The sequence below is a fragment of the Serinus canaria genome, chromosome 1 (assembly GCF_022539315.1).
Source record: "Serinus canaria isolate serCan28SL12 chromosome 1, serCan2020, whole genome shotgun sequence".
Taxonomy (NCBI): domain Eukaryota; kingdom Metazoa; phylum Chordata; class Aves; order Passeriformes; family Fringillidae; genus Serinus; species Serinus canaria.
In genome coordinates this window covers 53,410,920-53,431,774 of record NC_066313.1, presented here as the reverse complement: position 1 = coordinate 53,431,774, position 20,855 = coordinate 53,410,920, and the positions used below count along the sequence as shown (strand labels likewise).

The window sequence follows — 20,855 nt, the reverse complement described above, 5'->3', positions numbered from 1 at the left end:
TCTGTCAGGGGCAGTGAATTATCTGCCCTCTGCTGCCAGGGCTGGGCTGGGCTCAGGGAGAAGAGATTGGAGGAGACCCTTCCTTCACTTTGCTCCTGCTCACATTGGTGTATGAGTTGTTCATTTTACTGCTAACACTTCTCTCTACACTTCTTTTTCTCCTCCTGAAATGCAGAGATTGTTCTGCAGTTTCAGCAAACAAAACATGAACATTCCTGGATAGTATTGAATCCAAGCAGCAAACACAGTAAGCCTTTGGCCCTGGGGATAACCCAGTGTGCCAGCACTGTGCTCAGTGCTGTGCTCTGGCCCTGGCTCCAGAAACAAGGAGCAGGTCACACCATCCAGCCTTCTCTTGCCCATGCAGGTTTCTGAAGTCATCCAAGTACAGAGTCTCCTAGATTCCAATTTCTCTAAATGGAGTGTCTATACCTTAGTGAACAGGTGACTCTATGTGCTGTACATTTTCACATTTGATAGGGGATTTGGAAGCAGAGGATCCCTCTGCAATAATTTCCTTCTGGAGAACTCTTGCAATGCACAGTTGTATCTTCCCAGCCTTCAGAACTTAATCATAAATTATTAGATGCCAGACTGATATAAATCAATGCATAATTTAAGGCTGTCACCAGCACCAGCCTCTCTGTAACCTGGAATCTAGCTGGATCGAGAGACACAGGAGAGCATTCAGCATTGCCTAAAAAGAAACCCACCCTACATCTGTGGTAGCATTTCCTCTGGCAAGAGTGAGTCAAGGCGTGAGCAACGATTCAGGTCCAGCTGAGCCATGAGAAGGCCAAGTTTACAGGTGATTACTTGCACCTTACTGGAACAATCTGCGTTCTTGTCCAAGGCAGCTGGCAGAATTATATCACCAAGAGCTATTTTAGATCTACAACTGTCAGGACTAAATTCTGTCATCTTTTGTAAAATAAGTATACTTGATTTCAGCAACGAGTTATTGGATCATCCAGATAGCAATTGCTTTTTTCAGATCTGTTTAGCAGTTTCTTCTCAGTCCTGTCACATCTAAGATACACACTACAAGTCTTTCACACTCTTAGGAATCAAAGGCAAGTGGAGAAAAAATCCTTTTTAGTACAGACTGCTTCCTTGACAGGTTTTTTAAGAGGTCTTTTCTATAAGTATCATTCATGGAATACTCCAGATCATTTCCTTGATAAGGCACAGGACAGTAAACAACTGTGCACAGCAGGCTTTTGTCTGCATTCTCCAGACCTTGTCCTTGGAAGGTCTTTACACAGGCCAAGGAAAAACACACCTACCAGCTCAGCTTAATTAAGGAGCTTGATTAGCTGTGCCACTAACAACTTCCTTCCCTATTAAAGGTTGAAGTAAACCCCAGTAATTAATTAGATGAATGGGCACACTGTTGTTAATCACAGTCTTTGTACAGCTGCACTAGAAGCTATCTGCAGGTGCCACATCCACACCCATGCTCAAATGCAGCAGATGTAACTTCATGGCATCAAGAGTTTTCCAAGCATTCAAGAACATTCCCAATACTTACTCTTAAGCACACACATCAAATTAAGTGGGACTTTTATTTTTCTTAGAAGTACAATCAGAAGAGTTCCATTTTACAAATATTACTTCAGCAAATGATTTTTGTTTAGTTCACCACTATCTCTTGATTCGTATTGTCCAGGCAGCACTCACATCTAAATGGTTCAAGCATTGAGGTATTTTGCATGGTGCTTGATGTGGTCATTAATAAATGAAGCAATGAAATAATAGCTGTGATCATAACCCTAGAAAAGAACAACAATAAAGAAATCAGCAGAGAACATACAGCTCATGATAAAGCAATCATGCTAAGCTACTTTAAAGGAAATATCATTACTCTTCTGGTTTTATCCATCTCAAGAAATACCAGGAATATATATAAAAATGGCAAGGGATATGTAACAGGCTAAGTACAGATGAGCACTAGGAAGCTGAACAAACAGAAAGTCCCTGAGCCTGCCCAGATCTGGGCCTGTAAGCTGGAGATGGGTAACAGCAAGGCTCAGCTGCAGAGCCTTGTTCTGCATTGTTCTTCTGGTTAAACAAAGGGGGGATAAGGAGAACACAGCCCAGGTCTGAGTTACTGCTCCATCACTGTGCTGAAATGTCACCCTCTGGTCCACAGCCCTTCATCAGCACTAACTCTATCTTTAGGTGCAAGGCTTACGATAAAGCAGAGAGGACAATCCTTCACTCTCCACAACTGAGCTCCTCACTGGGTCTGGGTGGAAGTTGCCAGTGGCTGACAAAGACTCCACTGCTCTCAGGACAGTCTTGTTCTGGGTCTACAGAACCTGTACTGCACTACAGGTAAGAGTGATGTAAAGACCTGAGTCTTTACGTGAATCTAGGATGTCAAGCAGTTCCACCCCTCCCCGAATTTACACAAACACATGCAAACTAAATCTCAATGTTTTATGGTAAACACGAAACCACAGCACAGGTAAGGGATGCAGCAAAAGGCCACGTGTCACTTTGACTGTACAGTGACTGCAATACTCATTAAAAATGATTACTGCTGTGTCTCCACCCAAGCATCGGCAGCCCGAATCCCCATGGAGGGATCAGCCTGTCCAAGCTGGAAGCACGACGGCACCTAGTGGTGAAGCGCGGCGGAATCGGGTGGGTGACGCACACCTTGATGGCCCATGCGACGACAGGAAGTGTCACTTCTCACCCTCCTCCTCAAGTGACCAGGGACAGGCCCGCAGTGAGAGCATGCCTGCCCCCCTACAGACATCCTTTTCACTGCCTGCTGTACAGAACCAAAAATCAAACAGAAGCAACTTGCCTGCTGCAGTCTGAAGACTACTGGGATCTTCCGCTCGGTGCAGGCAGCGATGAAGTTATCAGGCAGCAACTGGCCTGCAGACAGGAACTGGTCATCTTTGCCTTGGTCAATCAAGATGTCAAGGCGAGCGCCCGAGTAGGACTTCACAAGCTGTGTAGCATCATAGGCCTGCAGAAAGAAAAGAGAAACTACTTCAGTTACATTTCTTCCACTGGTTTCAGTTTGTCGACTGCAGGAAAAGAATGGCACAGATAGAGTCCTGGGCAGTGTTGCTCAGGACACCAAGCTGCACTTTGGAAGAACAAAAAACCAGGAAAAATCCAGGCAACTGAAAAGTAATACCCATTGCTTTAAAAAGGGCAAATGTATGAGCTAGATAATTTCCAAGTTGGCAGTTTAACCAAACAGCACATTGAGCCCCGGGCTGACTTCCTACAGAATGGAAGAACAGCAGTATAGTCAGTACTAATTCACATCCTTGTGCAGAAACTAGATCCTGCTGAAGAAGCTTGGTATCTTGGTGTATTTATTCTGGCAGCTAAAAGTCAAAACACCAGTGTGGCATAACTAAACTCATGGGCAGGCATTTAACCTGAAGGCTACCATGATCATGTGACCAAGAAAATTTGGTTTGACTGAGAAACAAATTAAACACTCTAAACATATATGTATCAGAATGTAATTATGATGGGGAACATGTTACCCATGGGGTCCTGTGCTTATTACATGCTCAAAACAAATAACTCCTTTAAAAAGACAGCAAAGTGTTTAAATGCTATGGAGAAGACCAATCACCAATGGACAGCAAAATCCAAAGTCCTACACCAAAGCATCAGAGCCATCCTACCAGGATGCCACCAGATCCAGAAATGGCACTACAATAGAAGTGGGCTCAGCCCAGCACTGTGGCCATGGTATCAAGTTATCCTGAGCATATTTACATGGCAATTTTAAGCCAAAATAGAGAGATCAGAGGTTGTATATCTGTTTCAAAGGCAGATCCAGATCTTTTCAAGGGTGTGTTCCTGATGTTGATCTATTGGACTAGGTTTGCAGAAGTGCTCCAAAACAAACTAAGGGGACAGAAAACAGGTTTTTGGGCATTTGTTTTGTTTCACAACAAATCCATTACATTAAGTCTAAGCAAGTTTAACTGGTGGTTTCAAAGTACACAAACTACTCTATTGGAAAAGCAGAAAACACTCTCCAATCCTGTAAAGTTTTAATCAGACCTGGAAGTCTTCCTAAGACATACTTTAATCCAATTTACAAGGGACTGAACTGCAGCTTGTGCTTATTTACAAGGAAATCTGAGTACATGGTCACGACAATCCCTTCTAACTTAATTATAAAAATACAGTGCAATGTTTAAGTTGAGATTAAAAATACTGAGGGGCTGACCAAATAATGCAGCAACCATGCAGACAAACATTTTTGTATCTTAGCCATTCATATACAACTACTGATAACTCAAAATTAAAGTCCTGGAGCTAAAATCTAACTTAGTTTAATGCTGTTCTGCAGGATACCAATTTCCAAGTATCTGATGGGCTTCTCTTGGAGGCCTCCCACAGGCTGCCCCAAAAGATGTCATGAGGCTCATCAATCTGAACAGTTTGCAGCAGTCTCTCTCTTCAGGCTACTACAAAAATACACTGCTCATAATTGTTCTTAGCGCAGACTTTTAAATCTTCATAAAACTGAGAGGAATGTAGTTGATTTGATGAGAGGCCTGTATCTCATTACATTTTCATAAGCACCCTAAGGCAACAGCAAGTCACTCCTGCCAGAAACAAACAATGCTTTCCTGTGCTTAGGGGTGTAGTAGAAAACCAGTACCAGCTCATGGGCAAGCCAGAGTTTTTTTCCAGGCTCCCGCTGTGATGTATTTACAGATCACTCATCTGTCATTAAAGAACTGCAGCTGTGACACATACCTCCCATTTGCTTGCATCTGGTCCCAGATATCCACCAAGGGCTTTCTTCCCCCACTGACACTGAATTGGGTTGCAGATAGGAGCAAATGCTGACACAGACTGTTCAGAAAGACAGCAGCAAAAAAAACTAAAACCATGTAACAATGAACTGCAGCGAATGAAATTATTTATACATTTAATGCCCTCAAAGAACTCAATATTATGTTTTCTTCTGTCACATTTACAGAAATCTATATAGGCATTAGTATACCTCATATAAGCTGTACTTCATCTTACTTTGTACTTCCCAGGATTCTTCAGAGCAAGAATAAGAGCTCCATGACCTCCCATGGAATGCCCAAAAATAGACATTCGTTCAGGGTCAGTTGGAAAATTGGCATTTATTAGTTTAGGCAGCTGTAAAGGAAACAAAAGCATAATAAGAACGTTAAAGCAACTTGAGTATGTTTAAGAAAAAAAGCACACAACTAACCAGCTTTTAATGCCACTGAAACCAAAGGCACATCTTTGGTTCTAGCCTGACATTTGTGATCGTGGCCTGAAAGCAATGTGAAATCAAAAGGAAACAGTTCAGCTGATAATAAGTAACTCAAAGTATCTCTATAGAAATCTCCCATAACTTTGTAACACAAGATGTGGAATTTCCTATGACTGAGGCACACCCTTTTATCTGACCCAGCAACACCAGGAGAACCCAACCCAGTTACCTCATCCTTTATGTAGGAATACATCCTGTAGTTTGTTTTCCAAGGATCTTCAGTGGCATCCACATAAAAACCAGCACCAGTGCCAAAATCCCAGCTTTCATCTTCTCCTTCAATATTACAGCCACCTAGTGTGACAAATCTTTCCTTTACTACATGTTCAGAATTGGAGAACTGCCATGCAAATCAGACTCAGGACACAAGTTTCTCAATCACATCTCTATGTGATTGAGAAACTTGTGTCCTGAGCCTGTCCTTCAACTATAAAACAATTCAGATTTTAATTCATTAGTACAGTGTTTTCAAGTGCTATTTCAACACTTTCAAAATTACACTTACATAATACCTACAGATATACCCAATCTCTAAACAGTATCAATATCTCCATAAATAAATATAGCAAATACATGTCTTCCAAATTACTTCTGTTAAGCTTTGTCCACTTTACTCAGAAACTTAATCAAAAGTTGGCACTTGTTAATTGGTGCTACCAGTTTATTTCAGCCATAAGACCTGTGTGACAAATAGAAGAAAATTTCTTTTTCCCCAGAATGACATCACCATGTATCACCAAATGGTGTGTCCAAGCCAATTTATGTGCTTTAAATAATGCCTGCTACACATCCCTTTTTAAGATTCTCCAAAAGAATAATTCACTGTTCCTATCATTTCACAAGTCTACCTCTTCTGCAAATTCATTTCATTGCTCCCACCTATAATTTCCATGAAACTTAAATAATTTCTTCTTTGAATACCTGCAGGATTATATAATCTTTTCCAAGGCTACACTTCCAAACTAAATTTGCAGATGTATTCTTGAAAGTCAGTGCATCCCACCCAGTCCTCCCTTTGATCAGTCTGTGATTTACCAGCCTGGTCTGCAGAACCTAATTTAATATTTCAAGGTATATGTGATAGGAATGTTTTGGGGAAAGACAGGCCATTATTTCCTACCTATTATTTTACCATGACCAGATTTTACTGCAAACCTACGTGTAATTCAACAGACCCTCACAATTTGTGCAGAGATGGCTGCTACCCTTTCACAGTGTGAAATCAGGTTTGTATAAGGATCACAGTTGACTTTGCTCCACTGACATGCCCTTGAACACTGAGTGATTCTGTAACTTAACAGTACAGCAATCACAGGGACTGGGGTGCTTAAACATGTTGGATGTAAAAAGTCTCTCTTCAGTACCTCGGAGATGGACAAAAACTCAGAAAGTCCTGACAGGCAATGAAAGCATAATGCTCATTATGGTAAAAAAAAAATATTTTCAGGACGCCTTGGAAAAAAAAGAAATTTGGAAAGGAATCTGCACAATATTGCTCAGTATACCTGTCTGGAAAAACAAACCCCTTCAAAGCAGGAAAAGTAAAGTCTATCAAGGCCTGACTGAGGGTCTGTAATGACAAGTATTTAATGATTTCACGCAGTCTTCTTCCCCATCCAGATACATCTCCTGACTTTTGGAAGGTAATTCTCATGCACTACATAATTAAAATGCATATGTAAGCATTTTCAATACCTCTCAGCTCATAATTACATTTGAATTGCTTTTCACATGTTTCTCCAGACAGCTCTAACAGACTTAAGAACATCTGGGGTCTCTAAGCTAATATTTATGGGAATCATATGAAGCTCATCCCAAAACTCATTTAAATAGTAGAGCAATCCTTATCAGTTATTAGGTTAAAAGGCAAAAGAGAGCTGCCACGAGGGACTTAGAATAAATTAGACAAAGCAATGACCTATGCCAAGGCAGTTACACATTGATAGAGACAATTTACACAGATACTACCAAAACCAAGTTCCAGTCCAACTACCCAACATTAATAAAGCAAAGGTTAGTTGCCCATCTCTAGCCTGCAGCAAATAAAAACAACAAAGTGTGAAGTTCACTCATTCACAAGTTTTGCTCTTCTGCCCCCCACTTCTTCATTAGAAACATGTATTTACAATTCTTTGACCTGACACAACTTCAAAACCTAGATGTAAAAAAACACTTTATGGAAAGAACACTGCTTCTTTTCCATACTGCCTGTGGTCAGATCTAATCCATTAAAGCTTGGGAAATATTAGAAGGCTGACACCTTTGTTTACAGCGCTCATGAGACTGTGGCAGAATACAACAAATACAAAACAGTGAATACCCAGTATTTCCAATAACTGCAGGTCCACCATTTTCAGATTTCCTACACCATAAGCTCAGCCTTATACAAATAATAGCACATAATTAAATAAAGCAATTCCTCAAAATACATTTATCAGTAGTCTGTTGTAGCTGCAGGGGAAAAGGGTTTCTAGTTTGCTTTTCAAGTATTGCAATCCTCTGAAGGCACATGTTTAATTTGCTTTAGAAGACAAAATACAATTAAGAGCAAGCATTGAATCTTTGTGTGACAACACAGTTCTGCAGGTTTTATAGGGTCTCAGCAAGGCACACAAAATGTCAGCAAGAATTCTAATAAGACATATTTGTTGTTTCCCTTTTCTTCCCTCTCCTTGTCTGTGCTGAACTCTAGAGCCCCTTTGTTCTAGTTTTAGTGCCACAACAATAAATTCCAATTCCAATGTCCCACCCTCACTACCCTGCTATTAAAAACACATACAATGTGTAATCTAGTGAACAATGCAGGTGTGCAAAGGTCAAATTTTGACTCAGGTGGGCAACACACATTTCAGCACACTGCAGCACCCCATTCTGTGAGGACAGAGAGGGCACTTCAGTGTAATGACTGTCAGCATGTCTCTTGTGGAACTTACGTGGGCTCGTGTCTGGTGCCACCACAATAAGGCCGTGCTGGGCTGCCGCTTGCTGAAACGCGGCTTTCGTTATGAAATTCTGTTCTGTGCAGGTCAGCCCTAGGAAAACAAAAATATCCTTGGTTACCCATTGCTCGTGGCATACTGGTTTCAAAACTCTTTTTGATAGAAAAGGTTTTAGTGCTTTCCAGCACTGTGAATTTAAACCCACTGACCACAGGCATTTGCTAAGGCTGACACTGTTAACTTCTGACCCCTCATCCTCCAACTACATTTTGCTTTGTACTGTCATCTCAGCTGTTTGCATTACAGAATCACACATGTGGTCTGACAAATTCTACATATTTTAGACAGGATAAAGGGCTCATAAGCACCCTGGCTCCAAAAGCCAGAGCAATACATGCCTTTTCTACAGCAGCAGGTCCAAATAAAGTTCAGTTACAAATTAATTATATTTCACATCAATATTTCAATTTTGCTTCACTATGCAAATTGAGAGGAGTTAATGATTCTAGTTTTCTCTGAGGACAAGTTGCCAGTAACCTAATTTGACTAATATATTGCCCAAGACAATACAGTTTACATTCAATAAAATAAATGTGCTACATTGCTTAGAGCTCTTCAGACAATTTTGATGTTCCTAACTTAAAGTATGAACATTTTTACCCAGTCCACTGTCATGACACAGATCAGACCCACCAGCTACTTTGTGACAAATCTCCACACAAATCTCCACGCTAACAGTCCTGGTCTCCAACTTTCTAAACCCAAGTCTCAATAAAGCAACTCCTCAAATTACAGAACAGTTTCTGCTTTTTATTTTGAATAAAAGACAAAAGAATTTAATGTATTAATTTTTGATAAGACAGGTTCACTCCTGCTGCACAAGCCTCTTCAGCCCCTGGCCCTTTCTGATCCCACAGGTTTACTTCACACCAGACATGCTTGTGCTAAGGCAGCTGACAGCACCTCTCTTTTCAAGTTCATCAGTTGCTTCCTGCAAAGCTGTACTTGGAACAAGGTAGAGTCCACAGGACAAATGTGCTGGCTTCCATGGGCTCTTTGCACATCCCTACTCTTGTCAGCTGAAGCAGTTTTTAGAAACAAGCAAAAGCAAGAGGTGTCCCAACAGGAAGGCCATAGAGGAGAACCTTTATATATACACTTTGGAACTAAAGGGATGAACATTTTAGAATAAAAGGGTAGAACACTTTGAACACTGAGCATTTTAGAACACAATCTGGTAGGCTACCCCCAAGCTGCATTCTGATTTATCACAGCACACTCAAACTAAGCATGCCTTCCAGAAGATGAGTTTCTGTAGAATCCAAGAGCTGCCACTGCAGTACCTCTATATTAAGTTTTCAGTAACTGTAGTGCAGTAGTTTAAAAATGTTTAAGATTTTATTTTTAAAGTTACTAAGACTCGTGTTACTTACCTGAGAGCCAATACAGCACAGGACACTTCCCAGTTTCAGCTTTTGGAGGCAAGTAGATTCCAAATTTCATTTTGCATTTTAGCTCTGCACTGTATTAATAAAATATTCCTTGTTATCACCACTACGTAATTAACAAGATCACTACCATTAAAAAAAGAAACAGTGGACCAGTGCCTTTCATTGAAGGGGAGATCTGGTCAGTGAATTGTAACAACTAAGTTAAAGGAAGGGAAAATCAATTTTTAAACTCAGCCTTAGACTCTAGATTTGGCAACAGCTAACTTTTCAACCTTGTTCTGAATATACTTAAAACAGAGACTTACAAATAAGCCACATTTTCACAGGGCTGCTAACCGAGAAAAGGTTGAAAATCAAATTTTGAATCCCAGCAATATTTAGCTTGAGCTTTGGCTATCAAAAGCAATTTTTACTGAAGGACACATCCACATGAGTTGCACAACATAAAATGCAGAGCATGTGTCAGTAAGGGAGGTTTTTTTCAATCTACTAAGTCTACCAAGTCTAAAACCAATTAGTTGCTCAATTAATGCTAAAGCCTAAAACTATCAATAAACTCTTATCTAAGCACAACTGATTTTATTTTTATTTGGAAAAAAAATTTTTAAAAAGCTTAGGTTTTTTTGTACACCTTCATTAAACAAGAATCTATTCACTGAGTCATTGCTCACAGCACGTTCCCAGAGCGCACAGAAGTAAGAGACCCAGTAGCAAGTGGAACTTTGCAAACACACTGGTTCTCTGTGCTGCAAACAGGACAACCCAAAGTAAGGAAGCTCCATTTTCAAAGGCAAAAGTACTAGCTTCCCACCTCAGCTCTGCAGCACTAAGTATACGAGATTATGTTAAACATTAACACAGAAATTCAAGAGCACAGCCAAAGCAGCAGCAGACATTATTCCTGACTGAAACATGGATGTTAGTGAGAGCATGCTGTTTTCCTGCAGACTGAAAATACTGACAACAGTGGATTCACTGCCCCAAGCTAAACATTTTGGTTTGCTTTCGCGGCATTTACCTGTCGTGTTCAAACACTTTCTGGAAACCTTCAAAACATTTGTTGCTGGAAATCTGTTTCAGTGCCATGATTTTAACTGGGGAAGGAAAAAAAAGAAAGGAAAAAAAAACTTAAATTTGAAAATAAAACAAACGTGGTCTTAGACTTTTTGAGAACAGAAAAGTTGAATACAACTTGTAGTATCTTTGCTTAATGTTACCATTTCTCAGAAGAATTTCCTGCACATGCTTTCTGATCTTTCACTAACTTTCTATTTCCCCACAAAAAAGGGACGGGGGGGCTGAACTCTTGTGAGCGGAATGGGCAAAGCCTATCTGCTTCCCTACAGACCCACATCTCCAATGACCTCTTCTTCAGTAGTACAAGTACTATTGTGGCTTGCTCTTTGGCTACCAAACAAGCATTCCTATATGCTCTGCGAGCTCCCTGTGCCAGGCTGTTACCTCCACTATTACCATGCAGAAAAAAAAAAAAACCTGTCCCACCTTTCCTTCTCTTGTGTGTGACAGTATCCAGCCACTAACTACCACAATACCGAGCCTTATTCTCTTCTTTGATGAAAGTTAATTACCACGTGCTAACAGTCTGTGGGACAGCAGAAACAGAGGAGCAGAAGGCTTATTTCCACAGCAAACACTATGAAAAATACAAGCAAAGGAGAACCACAGGAGTTTTAGAACAGGTGGTAGTGCAAGTGTGCTAAGGAAATTCAGGAAGGCTGACACAAAAGTGGTCACTGTCAGCTTGCACGGGGCAGTAAGGCCAAGCAGGGAGCTGAAAGGAGAACAGACTGCAGGATCACAGAATCACAGAATAATCCAAGTCAGAAGGGATGCCCAGGGATCATCACGTCCAGCTCCTGGCCCTGCACAGGACTATCCCCAAGGGTCACACCATGTGCCTGAGAGCACTGTGGAAATGCTCCTTGAGCTCTGTCAGGCTGCTGCTGTGACCGCTTCCCTAGGGAGCTGTTCCAGGGCCCAACCACCTCTGGGTGAAGAACCTTTTCCTGAAATCCAGCCTGAACCTGCTCTAACACAGCTTCAGGCCATTCCCCCGGGTCCTGCCACCGGCACACAAGAAAATCCTGAGGGGAACCCAGGTAACATCAGACCAGGTAATAAATACCGAAACGAAAGCGTCCCATCCCTCACACCTGCGCGCTCCTACGGGGCACTGGCCAAGAATTGCCACGCACCACGGAGAGCCCTCGGGGGCTCATGGCTGTACCCCGCGGGGCTGGGGCGGAGGGCCGCCCGCCCAGCAGCGCCTCACCGCCATGGCACGGCAGCCACCAGGGCCCGGGCCCGGCTCGGGACGCCTTTCCCCACAGCCAGCCCTGCCCGCTGCCCCACAGCGCTCCCTGTGCCTCCACTGCCGCCCTCCCGCCTCCGGCCAGGCCCACACGGTCCAGGCGCTGCTGCCGCCGTCGCCTCCCCGCCCTCCCGGCCCGTTCTCGCTGCCATTCCCGCTCCCTCTGCCATTCCCGCTGCCTTACCGCGGCAGAACGGGGGGAAGGGGCGGCCCTGTGTGGAGGCGGCTCCTCCTCCCGCCCCGGGGCCGGCCCGCGCCGCCCTCGCCCGCCATAGCGCTGCCGGGCCCGGCCTCCGCCGGCACAGCCGGGCCTCTGGGCGCAGCGGGGTTGCGGCACGTCAAAACACGTGTAAACATTTTCGTAAGAAAGTTTGCTGTGAAAAATGCGTATTTTATGATTGGCTTGTCGTAAATATTACAATGAATATTATATGTGTTATGTTAGAAAGTTACGCTGTATTAATTTTCTTAAGTAGTGTGTTAAATATAGTTTTAGATTATAACATAATGTTAAAATAGGAACTATGTATGTGAGATATTTTTTAAAGAAAGGAATGAGGTACTCACATCAATAGCAGGCACAGGACACCTAAATTTTTCAGACGAAAAGAATTTATTGCTCCCTTATCAGAAGAAACGAACTTCTTCCTGTCTCGCTCAGTCCTGAAGATGCCTCAGGATTAGGAGGAAGAAGCTGACACTGAGCAGACAGAATTCTTTGTTTGAATGGAATTTATGCATCATGTATGAGGTGCATGAACATGCAGCAGGCTATTGCTTTTAAGGGTTAATCCTCTGTTAACGTGTGTCCTTTTTGGGGGCTTGTTTTGCCCAGATAAAGGTACCCGGACTGTCCGTAACTCTTTGTTCTTATTGTCTCATATTGTCCTAAATCCTAATTGTCCAAATTTTTATTTTTATAAGCATTTTATTACTATTAAACTTTTAAAATTCTAAAAACAAGTGATTGGCGTTTTTCACAGTTGCTTTGTGATGTTTGGTCTTTATATACTTTGAAGCCTAATCAAGAACAGAGATTTAATGTGAAACAGCAGCGAACAAGCTCTAATTGATGTCCAGGTGCTAGAAAGACAAATTGCTTGTCGGTAGAATTGCCTTGTTAAATTTTAGGGCTTGATATGTTTCAGTGGTCTGAGACCTAGGGAGAGGTTAGCAAACCTGGGGAGAGGGATGTGCTGCTGATAGTGGGCACGAAGAACACAGAATTCACGGCCCCAAGGACATTTGGCAGAACTCCTAGAAAATAACAAAGAAAACTCATTAACTGTGCTGAAATCAGCTCTAATTGGGTAGAAGATAATTCTGATGGGGAGATCGTGACCATTGACTAGCAACCCAGTGACTCAAGAAATGCACCAGGGAATCCATAATAGTGAACTATTCAAAGCAGCCTTTGTGTTTCGGTCATGGTCCCTTGACCATTTCAAGAGGGAAAAAAAGTTGCTGAAGTGGCCCGAGCTGGGACCACTGCATTGTTCCGTTGCAAATGTTTTACTTCCCTTCAGGATTTCAGAGTTCTTCATAGCAGGTACCACGAGACAAACTGATGATTTTATAATAAATCCAAATTCTAGCATAGGTATTTTACACCTTGCCTGCAAGATCACAAATTAATGATGATACTTGGCAGTGCTTCCATCTTACTCATATCCCAAATGATCCTACTTTGTGCTGGGCTTTTATTATTTATTTCTTTATTTATTAATTTGCAGCTAAACATGCATATCAGTTGTCAAAAAATGTCCTTAGGAAAGCTCCCTCCTGCTTTGTAGTCTTGCACCATGTACTGTTTTGGCAGTAACTATTTTTGCCTATAACATTTTTCAGCCTTGACTTTTCCAATTCCTTTTATATTTTTGGACCCTATTTCTAGCAATGCCCAGTTCTGACATTTTTGTCCCCCCATTACTTTCTATTCTTCCCCAGCAGATTCATTTGCATCACAGCTGTTGGACCCCAGATCTGGGCCTTGCATCCTGTCTTCCAGAGCAGCTTTCCTATCCTGCCTCTGTACTTGGATGTAGTTGGTACAAATAGTCTGTCTCTGAGCTGTTTAAACCTCCTCGTCTCAACTGTTTTTTTTTTTCAAGCTGTGTTTAAATTGCAATCAATCAAATTAAATTATGTACTTAAGTACTCTTGAGGTTGTTCCTTCCATCTCTATTTGTGCATTTTGTAGCTCCCTGAATGTCTCTCACTAGCAAGATATTTCCCAGTTAGTTATTTGAACTGAACTGTAGCCAGTCTCTTTTCTCTCTTACATATCAAGATGTTGTTGCACACATCTCATTTTCCCTGGTATCTGCAATTGTTTTTATCTATTTATGTACTGTGAGTATGAAATCTGCCTATCTCAGGCAGTGATCCTGATCAGATTTTGATGTGTTTGTGCTCTTCTTGTCCAAGTCCATTAGATAACCTCTGCCCTATTTACTCCCATTTCACAGTGAACATTCAGAAGGGTTCACCTGAGAGCCTGCTGAGGAGTTTCCCTGGCCTCCCCACATCTCCATGTCAAGATGTATGCATTATTTTGATGTCTTTTCAGTCAAAAATGGCTGAACATAAATGCATAGGTAAATTATGCGAGGGCTGTGTCTCAGCCCTTCAGAGAGCTGCTTTCATGGCACAGAGCTGACACACCAGAATAGTGTTAAGAACAGTGTAAGGCAGAGGGAGCAAGCTGGTGCAGTCTCTTCTCTGCTGTGGTATAAATCTTTCTAGTATCTTTGGTTATGGACATTTGGTTAACCTTAATTCCATTTCTGTATGCTTTCAGACAGTGTCTGCAGTTCTCACCTGTGAATTCAATTTGTTTGCATTCTGCCTATCATTTCAGATTCTCTAAAAAATACCAGATGTGAAGCAAGCTTCCTTTCCTTCATCATTAAAAGGCTACTCATATGATACAGCAGGGCAACCAGTAGAAATGAGGATATGAAAAGAAAAGAATGACAGATACTCACTTTGGAAAATCTTTTGGCTTATGTACTCTTGCTTTATTATATTCCAATACAGCACATAACAGTTCCAACATACTTTCTCTGTGTTCTCTCTGCACAGACAGTACTTTCTACCATCTTACCTCTCAGATCACTGATGATCTCATCCAGTGGTGAGATATGATTTCACATCATCCACCTAGAATTCCTCTTGGTATCAGGAAGAAAGCCTTTACATTCTGTCAGAAAGGTTTTTGCCTTTTCACCATCTTTTTTTGTACTTGGGGAAACATTACATTAGCTTCAACACTCCCAAACACATTTTTTGTGAAGCTTCCAGCAAAAAACTTCCACATTGCAGCCAAGCAGCCTGTATGTCTTTAAGCTTATGGCACTAAATTTTTCCTTTCCCCTTTTTTTTTTTTTTTTTGCAGTAAGTACAGTCTTTCCCTCAGCCATGCATATGGGTACACACTTTTCTAATGTTCTAATTCTTTTTGAGGTAGTCTGAATTCAGAGTGGCGGTTACTAACTTCCTCCTGCCTGCTTTTCAGTAATTTTTTCTCAACTTTTTGTATGTGATCTCATCCTCACTTTGGTTATTCAGAGCTCTGAATTCACACTTCACTGTTGACTTTGCCAAGAGATTATTTGTTTGCAGTTCTTTTCTGTAAAGAACTGCTCCAGTGTTCTTTATAGCAATTGTTTATAATTAAGTCTTTTAGAATTCTAATATGATATTTATCTAAATTAGTTTAAACTGTCTTATGCCATGCTATGTCACTTTCAAGAAACATATATGCTGGCAACAGTATCATCCCTCAGTATATTTCATGCTGGCTGTATTGACACAACCTGTTTCAAGTCTTTAGCTTTTCAAGGGAGAAAATTTGCACAGGGAAAGGGAGGATTTTCTGTACAACTGTATTGTTATTGTCTTTATTATTTCCCCTTCCTTCTGCACCCATCTATCTTTTATGTTTTACTCCTAGATGGAAGTTAGATCTGAGCTTCTTTTCTTTCTTTCCTACACATCCTCACTTTCTTTTTCTGGGTACATTGAGGGCTTTTTTCTGCTTTGTTCTAATTCTTGATTTCATTATTTCCTTTCTGTTCATTAGTTTGTCATTTGAGTCCCTAGGTCTTTTGGGGACACAGCATTGTCCTTTGGTCTTGCTTGCACTGTAATCCCAGTTACATAGCTCCCCTGGCTCCTCTTTCATTTGGCTTTATCTTGCATTTGTGCTCCTGCAGCACTGCACTGGGGGTCAGGAATGGCCTCAATAGCCCTGAGCTGCTGTGAGGCTGAGCATGTTCATAAATCCTCTTTGCAGAGAGGCTGTGGAAAATATGTACACAGAAGATTTACAGTTGCAGAAATAAGTAATTTGTGATAAGAAAATAGAAGTAATGTTTTTTGAAAAATTCTTTGTCCCTGAAGCAGTTAAAGCACTTACAACTTTTCCAAGGGAAAAAACCACCCAATCCTGCTTCTTTTATTACAGTAATGTAAGAAATATGAGTAATATTTTCTAATAACTTCAGAAAAATGGAAAATTAAACATGTTGCAACCGATATTAAATCCAGTGAGGAATATGCTCCTGATAATTCTGACAGAAAGTATCTTCCACTTAATGTGTTACAATTAAAAATGAAGAAGTCTTCTTTTTTCATAGTAAATTAATTGCACATATTTGTATTATGTCTTTTGTTTTCTGTTTCTTTCTAGTACAGATTAATTTTGAACCTATGAAGAGTCTGCTTGTTTGAGAAATTTTTCCACATACAGTTTTAAATATCTGATGTATTTACTGAACCCTTGAGGCTGGTATTTTGAATTCAGATATTCAAGGAAACTTTGATGTATAGTTGTAGCTAAGGAAAGATATTTGCTGACAAGAATGTAATCGTGAAGATCTGATTTAGCAAATGCCAAAGGACAAATTTAAATTCAATTTAAGCCAGTAAATAATATAGTAGAACATTATGGCTTGTCTTATGGAGAGCTGCAAGGAGAGGTGGAGACATAAATGCCATTTGTTCATGCTTGTGGTTGTCATTCCAAGGGAAACAGTGCTTTTCTTTAGGTCTTATGGAATGAGTTAAGATCAGCAACACCAGCTGGCATGCCTTGATCCCTACATGAGCCCTGAAGTAATGCATGTACAGTAGACTTCCTTTCTTGGCCTTGGTGGACAGTTCAGGCCACAAACTTGAAGTCATTTGTCAAAATCAGGGTCGAAGTAGCAGAGGAAGCTTTCATGTGCATCACAAATTCTTCCTGAAAGAATTATTTAAATCTGTTATCTATAATAAGGTAAGACAGAGAGTCATGCAAAATTACAATAAAAGATTACTTTAAAGAGCATGGATTTTAGAAAAGCCAAGGAAAACACAGTAATTTATTGCTGTCAAAGATGAGTTTGGTAACATGCCTACATGGCTTTTTTTTTTACTGGCCTGATCCCCAGCAGAGAGAATATTTTTCAATAATATATATGATTCCTAGAGGGAGTACAGGCAATGAAAAGGTCAGAAGATTCCAAACATCATTTAAGATGAAAAAGTAGAAGTAGATGCTTATATTGCCCAAAGACAATTGGCAAAAATTTGATTGATCTGATTTTAAGAAAAGATAAGTCTTCTGAAAGTTTAAAAAAAAGAAAGAATAAACCTTGAAGGGAACAAGTTTTCAATCACTAATATAGGGATTATTTAGTTACTGTTTAAAAGTGTCTAAATTAGTGTCTAAAAGATCAAGAAAACTAAGGACAAGTCAGCCTTACCACCATTCTTGGGAAAGTAATGGGACAAATCCTCCTGGGAGCCATTTCCTGGTATACAGAGAAGAAGAAGGTGAATAGGAATAGCCAACATGGATTTACCACGAGCACAGCACACCTGACCAGTCTAATTACCTTCTGAAGAGAATTCTGCATCAACAGACAAAGCAGGAGCAGTGGAAGTTGTATGTTATCAAGGGCTTAGAAAGAACTTCTAATAGTCTCTTTGTCTCCTTTAAAAATATTGGAGAAATAAGGTGGGTGGAAAATTGGCTTCATTGCTGGGCTCAGGGAGTATTGGTCAGCAGTCCAGAGTCCAGCTGCCAGAGTGACACCCCTCAGGATTGATACAATGGACAGGACAGTTTAGTGTCTTTATTAGTGACCTGGGTGATGAGATGGAGGGCAGTCTGAGATACATAGGCAAGAAAAAGCTAGTTTATACTACTCCTTGCAGTAACAAAGAGAAAGGATAATAGATCTTTGGGGAAAGAAGAGACTTCAGTTCAGAAATATCTTCTGGAGTTCTGGAAAAAAGAATCTGAGTTGCAGTAAGGAAGGGACTATTGATAATATAGGTCACTATTGATAATACAGCTGATTGAAAGAAAAGAAAAGAGCTTTTTTCTATTGACAGTGACCAGGTCCACAGTGCAAAGCACAGGAGAAAAACCTATTGAAGCAAACCTTCTCATTTGAAGGGTTCACTGTCTACAAGACAGGAAGGGGGGAAAAATCATTTCTATGCTTCTCATGTGGAGAACAGAAATGTTGACTTCCTGAGTGCAGAGTGAAATATTGACTTCCATGATGATTATGCTTCTGTGGAAACTTCAACCTTTATTTTATGCATAGTTATAGGGAGCAATTCCAAATATTTTGTTGGAGAAACTGTTGGACTAATCTGCTTCTGAATCCTGAGATTTTCTGCCTTTGTTTGACCCTGAATAGTTCCATCTTTCAAAAGAATTTCTGAAGTAGGTATCCTTCCTTGGATGAATTTTCAGGTCCTGTGTGCTGCTTTCCACACAGTAAAACACTTTTTTTCTCATGGAAATTATCAAAGTGGAATTTTAGGATAATCTGTCTTTCTTTGGGTCATTCAGGGTGTCACAACTGCTGTACTTCATCTTGGGAAGTGCCTTTATAAACTACTTTTGATCCATATTTTTGCTAGTTTTACAAACCTAAAGGAAGTAAACCTGACTCATTTCAAACACATAAATCTCAATTGCAATAACTCTGCATTGCTAGAATTTTTTTAATGGGTCGATAAGAACTGCAGATTTCCAGATGTGCTTTTGATATCTATTTTCACTAGCATTGAAAAGTAGAGGTTTATAGGAAGGGGACCTTCATCCATGTCTTTTAAGTTCTGGGTTCTGTTCCTAGCTTACTGAGTGGCTTCTTTTGCTGATTTTATCTCACTGTACCTCAGTTGCCCATCAGCAAATAAGTGCCCAGCAACAGTTGTCTCTTCCTGAAAACAGTTGTAAGAATAAATAAAAGTGGATGTAGTCTGACAGTGACTGCAGTAATCTGTTTAACTTGGTTCTTTCCCCATTTTTATCCTTAGGTGTGGATCTGTAAGGTGAAGCCTCACTTCATATGTCACAGTGTGATCCTCTTTCATCAGCCACTGGCTTCTTGGGCAGATCAGAAGAATCTTAATCAGAATCTTTTTACCTTCTTCCAGAAGGGAGAATGGGTTCCTTAAAAGACCCATTCAGCAAAGAAACTGTTTTCCTTCAAGGATCCCCAATGTGACTGTTATTAGTCCCCTTACAGGAGGAAAAATATTTCCTATACCTATCTCCAGGCTTAGACTTAGCCCCATAAGCCCCAAGTATTTTGTTTTGAAAAGTAAAGTTATGTGGCCACATTACATCTGCTGTTAGTTGGGAATGGAGATATTTTATAATTGTGGGATTTGAAAACTGGGATTTTCTTCAGTAGGCAATTCCAAAGGGTAATTCTTCCCACTTGCTTAAAATACTAATTTTAGGCTGCCTCTCTTTCTCTATTGCCTCTAGGGGCTGGCTGAACTGGCTTAGGCCTGGACATTTAACTAGGAGTCATCAGCACTTCCCAGTCTAAATGACTCCATGAAAAAATAAATTTTTCACCTTGCACACTTTTTTCTTTTTCTGCAAAGAGACATGGATCACCCAAACATCTTTGTCAATTCATATTATTCAGCAGAAGAGACTTTACTGAACAAGCATGTTGTAAATTTGATTGGAAACTCAGCAACCATCATTTTAACTACTGATTTGTTTGCTTCCTTTCTTGCAGCAGTTGTGTGCTTGCAGGAATACAATTTTTCCTGCTGGGTTCCTGAGAGCTGTGAAGAAGTGTTTAAAGATTCTGAGACTCTCAATCTCTTCTACTGCTACAGAACACTTACCATGTAAATGGTAAGAATAAAAGCAAACTCACAAAATGCTAATATTTGTATTGTCAGTGAATTGTGACCTAAGAACCTGCAAACAAACTCTTTGAGATTTTTTTTTTTAATGTCAATTGCAAAGGCACTAGGAGAAATATTTATGGAAGAGCAAGTGTCCTGCCTTCATGGTGACAACTGATGATAATGACAAGAAACTGACTTAACTTCTGGGGTTTTTAGAGCCTTTCATAAGGGACTATGTTGATGCATATGCAGTGCTGACTCCATTCAGCGAATACATCTGTAGGTGGAACTCAGTTCTTTTCCAAACATCTTTGCTTTTCTGTCTTGAAGTGCCATATAGATAAAGTAAATGTATTACCTTTCAATGATTAGTGCAAATTATGTAGAAACAGGTAAATTTGGCAGGGAGTTTTCTGGCCTCCAAGAACATAAAATTTTATGACATGCTGGAGCCTACATACAAAGGTCTAGCAGTACTGAGGTAAAACTGAGTGGATTTGCAGTTCATGGATCTTGTCTGGTACATTTCACCGTAACACCATTTGTCACATATTTACACCTGAAACAATCTGATTCCCTGTGTCTGATGGCTTCTGAAAAATACAGCTTTGTATGCTTTTTTTCTACACACTATAAAGCTCAATGAAATCTTAAGATGAGAGAAAGGTTTTGAAGGGACT

General features: G+C 40.5%; 1 protein-coding gene across 3 annotated transcripts; it reads right to left on the bottom strand.

The window, feature by feature from the left end:
- Nucleotides 1–1,546: 1,546 nt before the first annotated feature.
- Nucleotides 1,547–12,293, bottom strand: ESD (esterase D). Of its 3 annotated transcripts, none has more exons than XM_009102945.4 (9): nucleotides 12,200–12,293; nucleotides 10,702–10,777; nucleotides 9,666–9,754; nucleotides 8,227–8,325; nucleotides 5,463–5,587; nucleotides 5,032–5,151; nucleotides 4,756–4,854; nucleotides 2,819–2,986; nucleotides 1,547–1,772 (listed from the first exon to the last, which is right to left on the bottom strand). In XM_009102945.4, the coding sequence occupies exons 2-9, from the start codon at nucleotides 10,767–10,769 to the stop codon at nucleotides 1,692–1,694; spliced, it is 849 nt and encodes a 282-aa protein (XP_009101193.1). In that variant the 5' UTR covers nucleotides 10,770–10,777; nucleotides 12,200–12,293; the 3' UTR covers nucleotides 1,547–1,691. The 3 variants fall into 3 exon arrangements, with proteins under 3 accessions (XP_009101193.1, XP_018764205.1, XP_018764204.1); XM_018908660.3 differs by lacking the exon at nucleotides 12,200–12,293 and adding an exon at nucleotides 11,858–12,012; XM_018908659.3 differs by lacking the exon at nucleotides 12,200–12,293 and adding an exon at nucleotides 11,187–11,843.
- Between the last annotated feature and the right edge of the window lie 8,562 nt (nucleotides 12,294–20,855).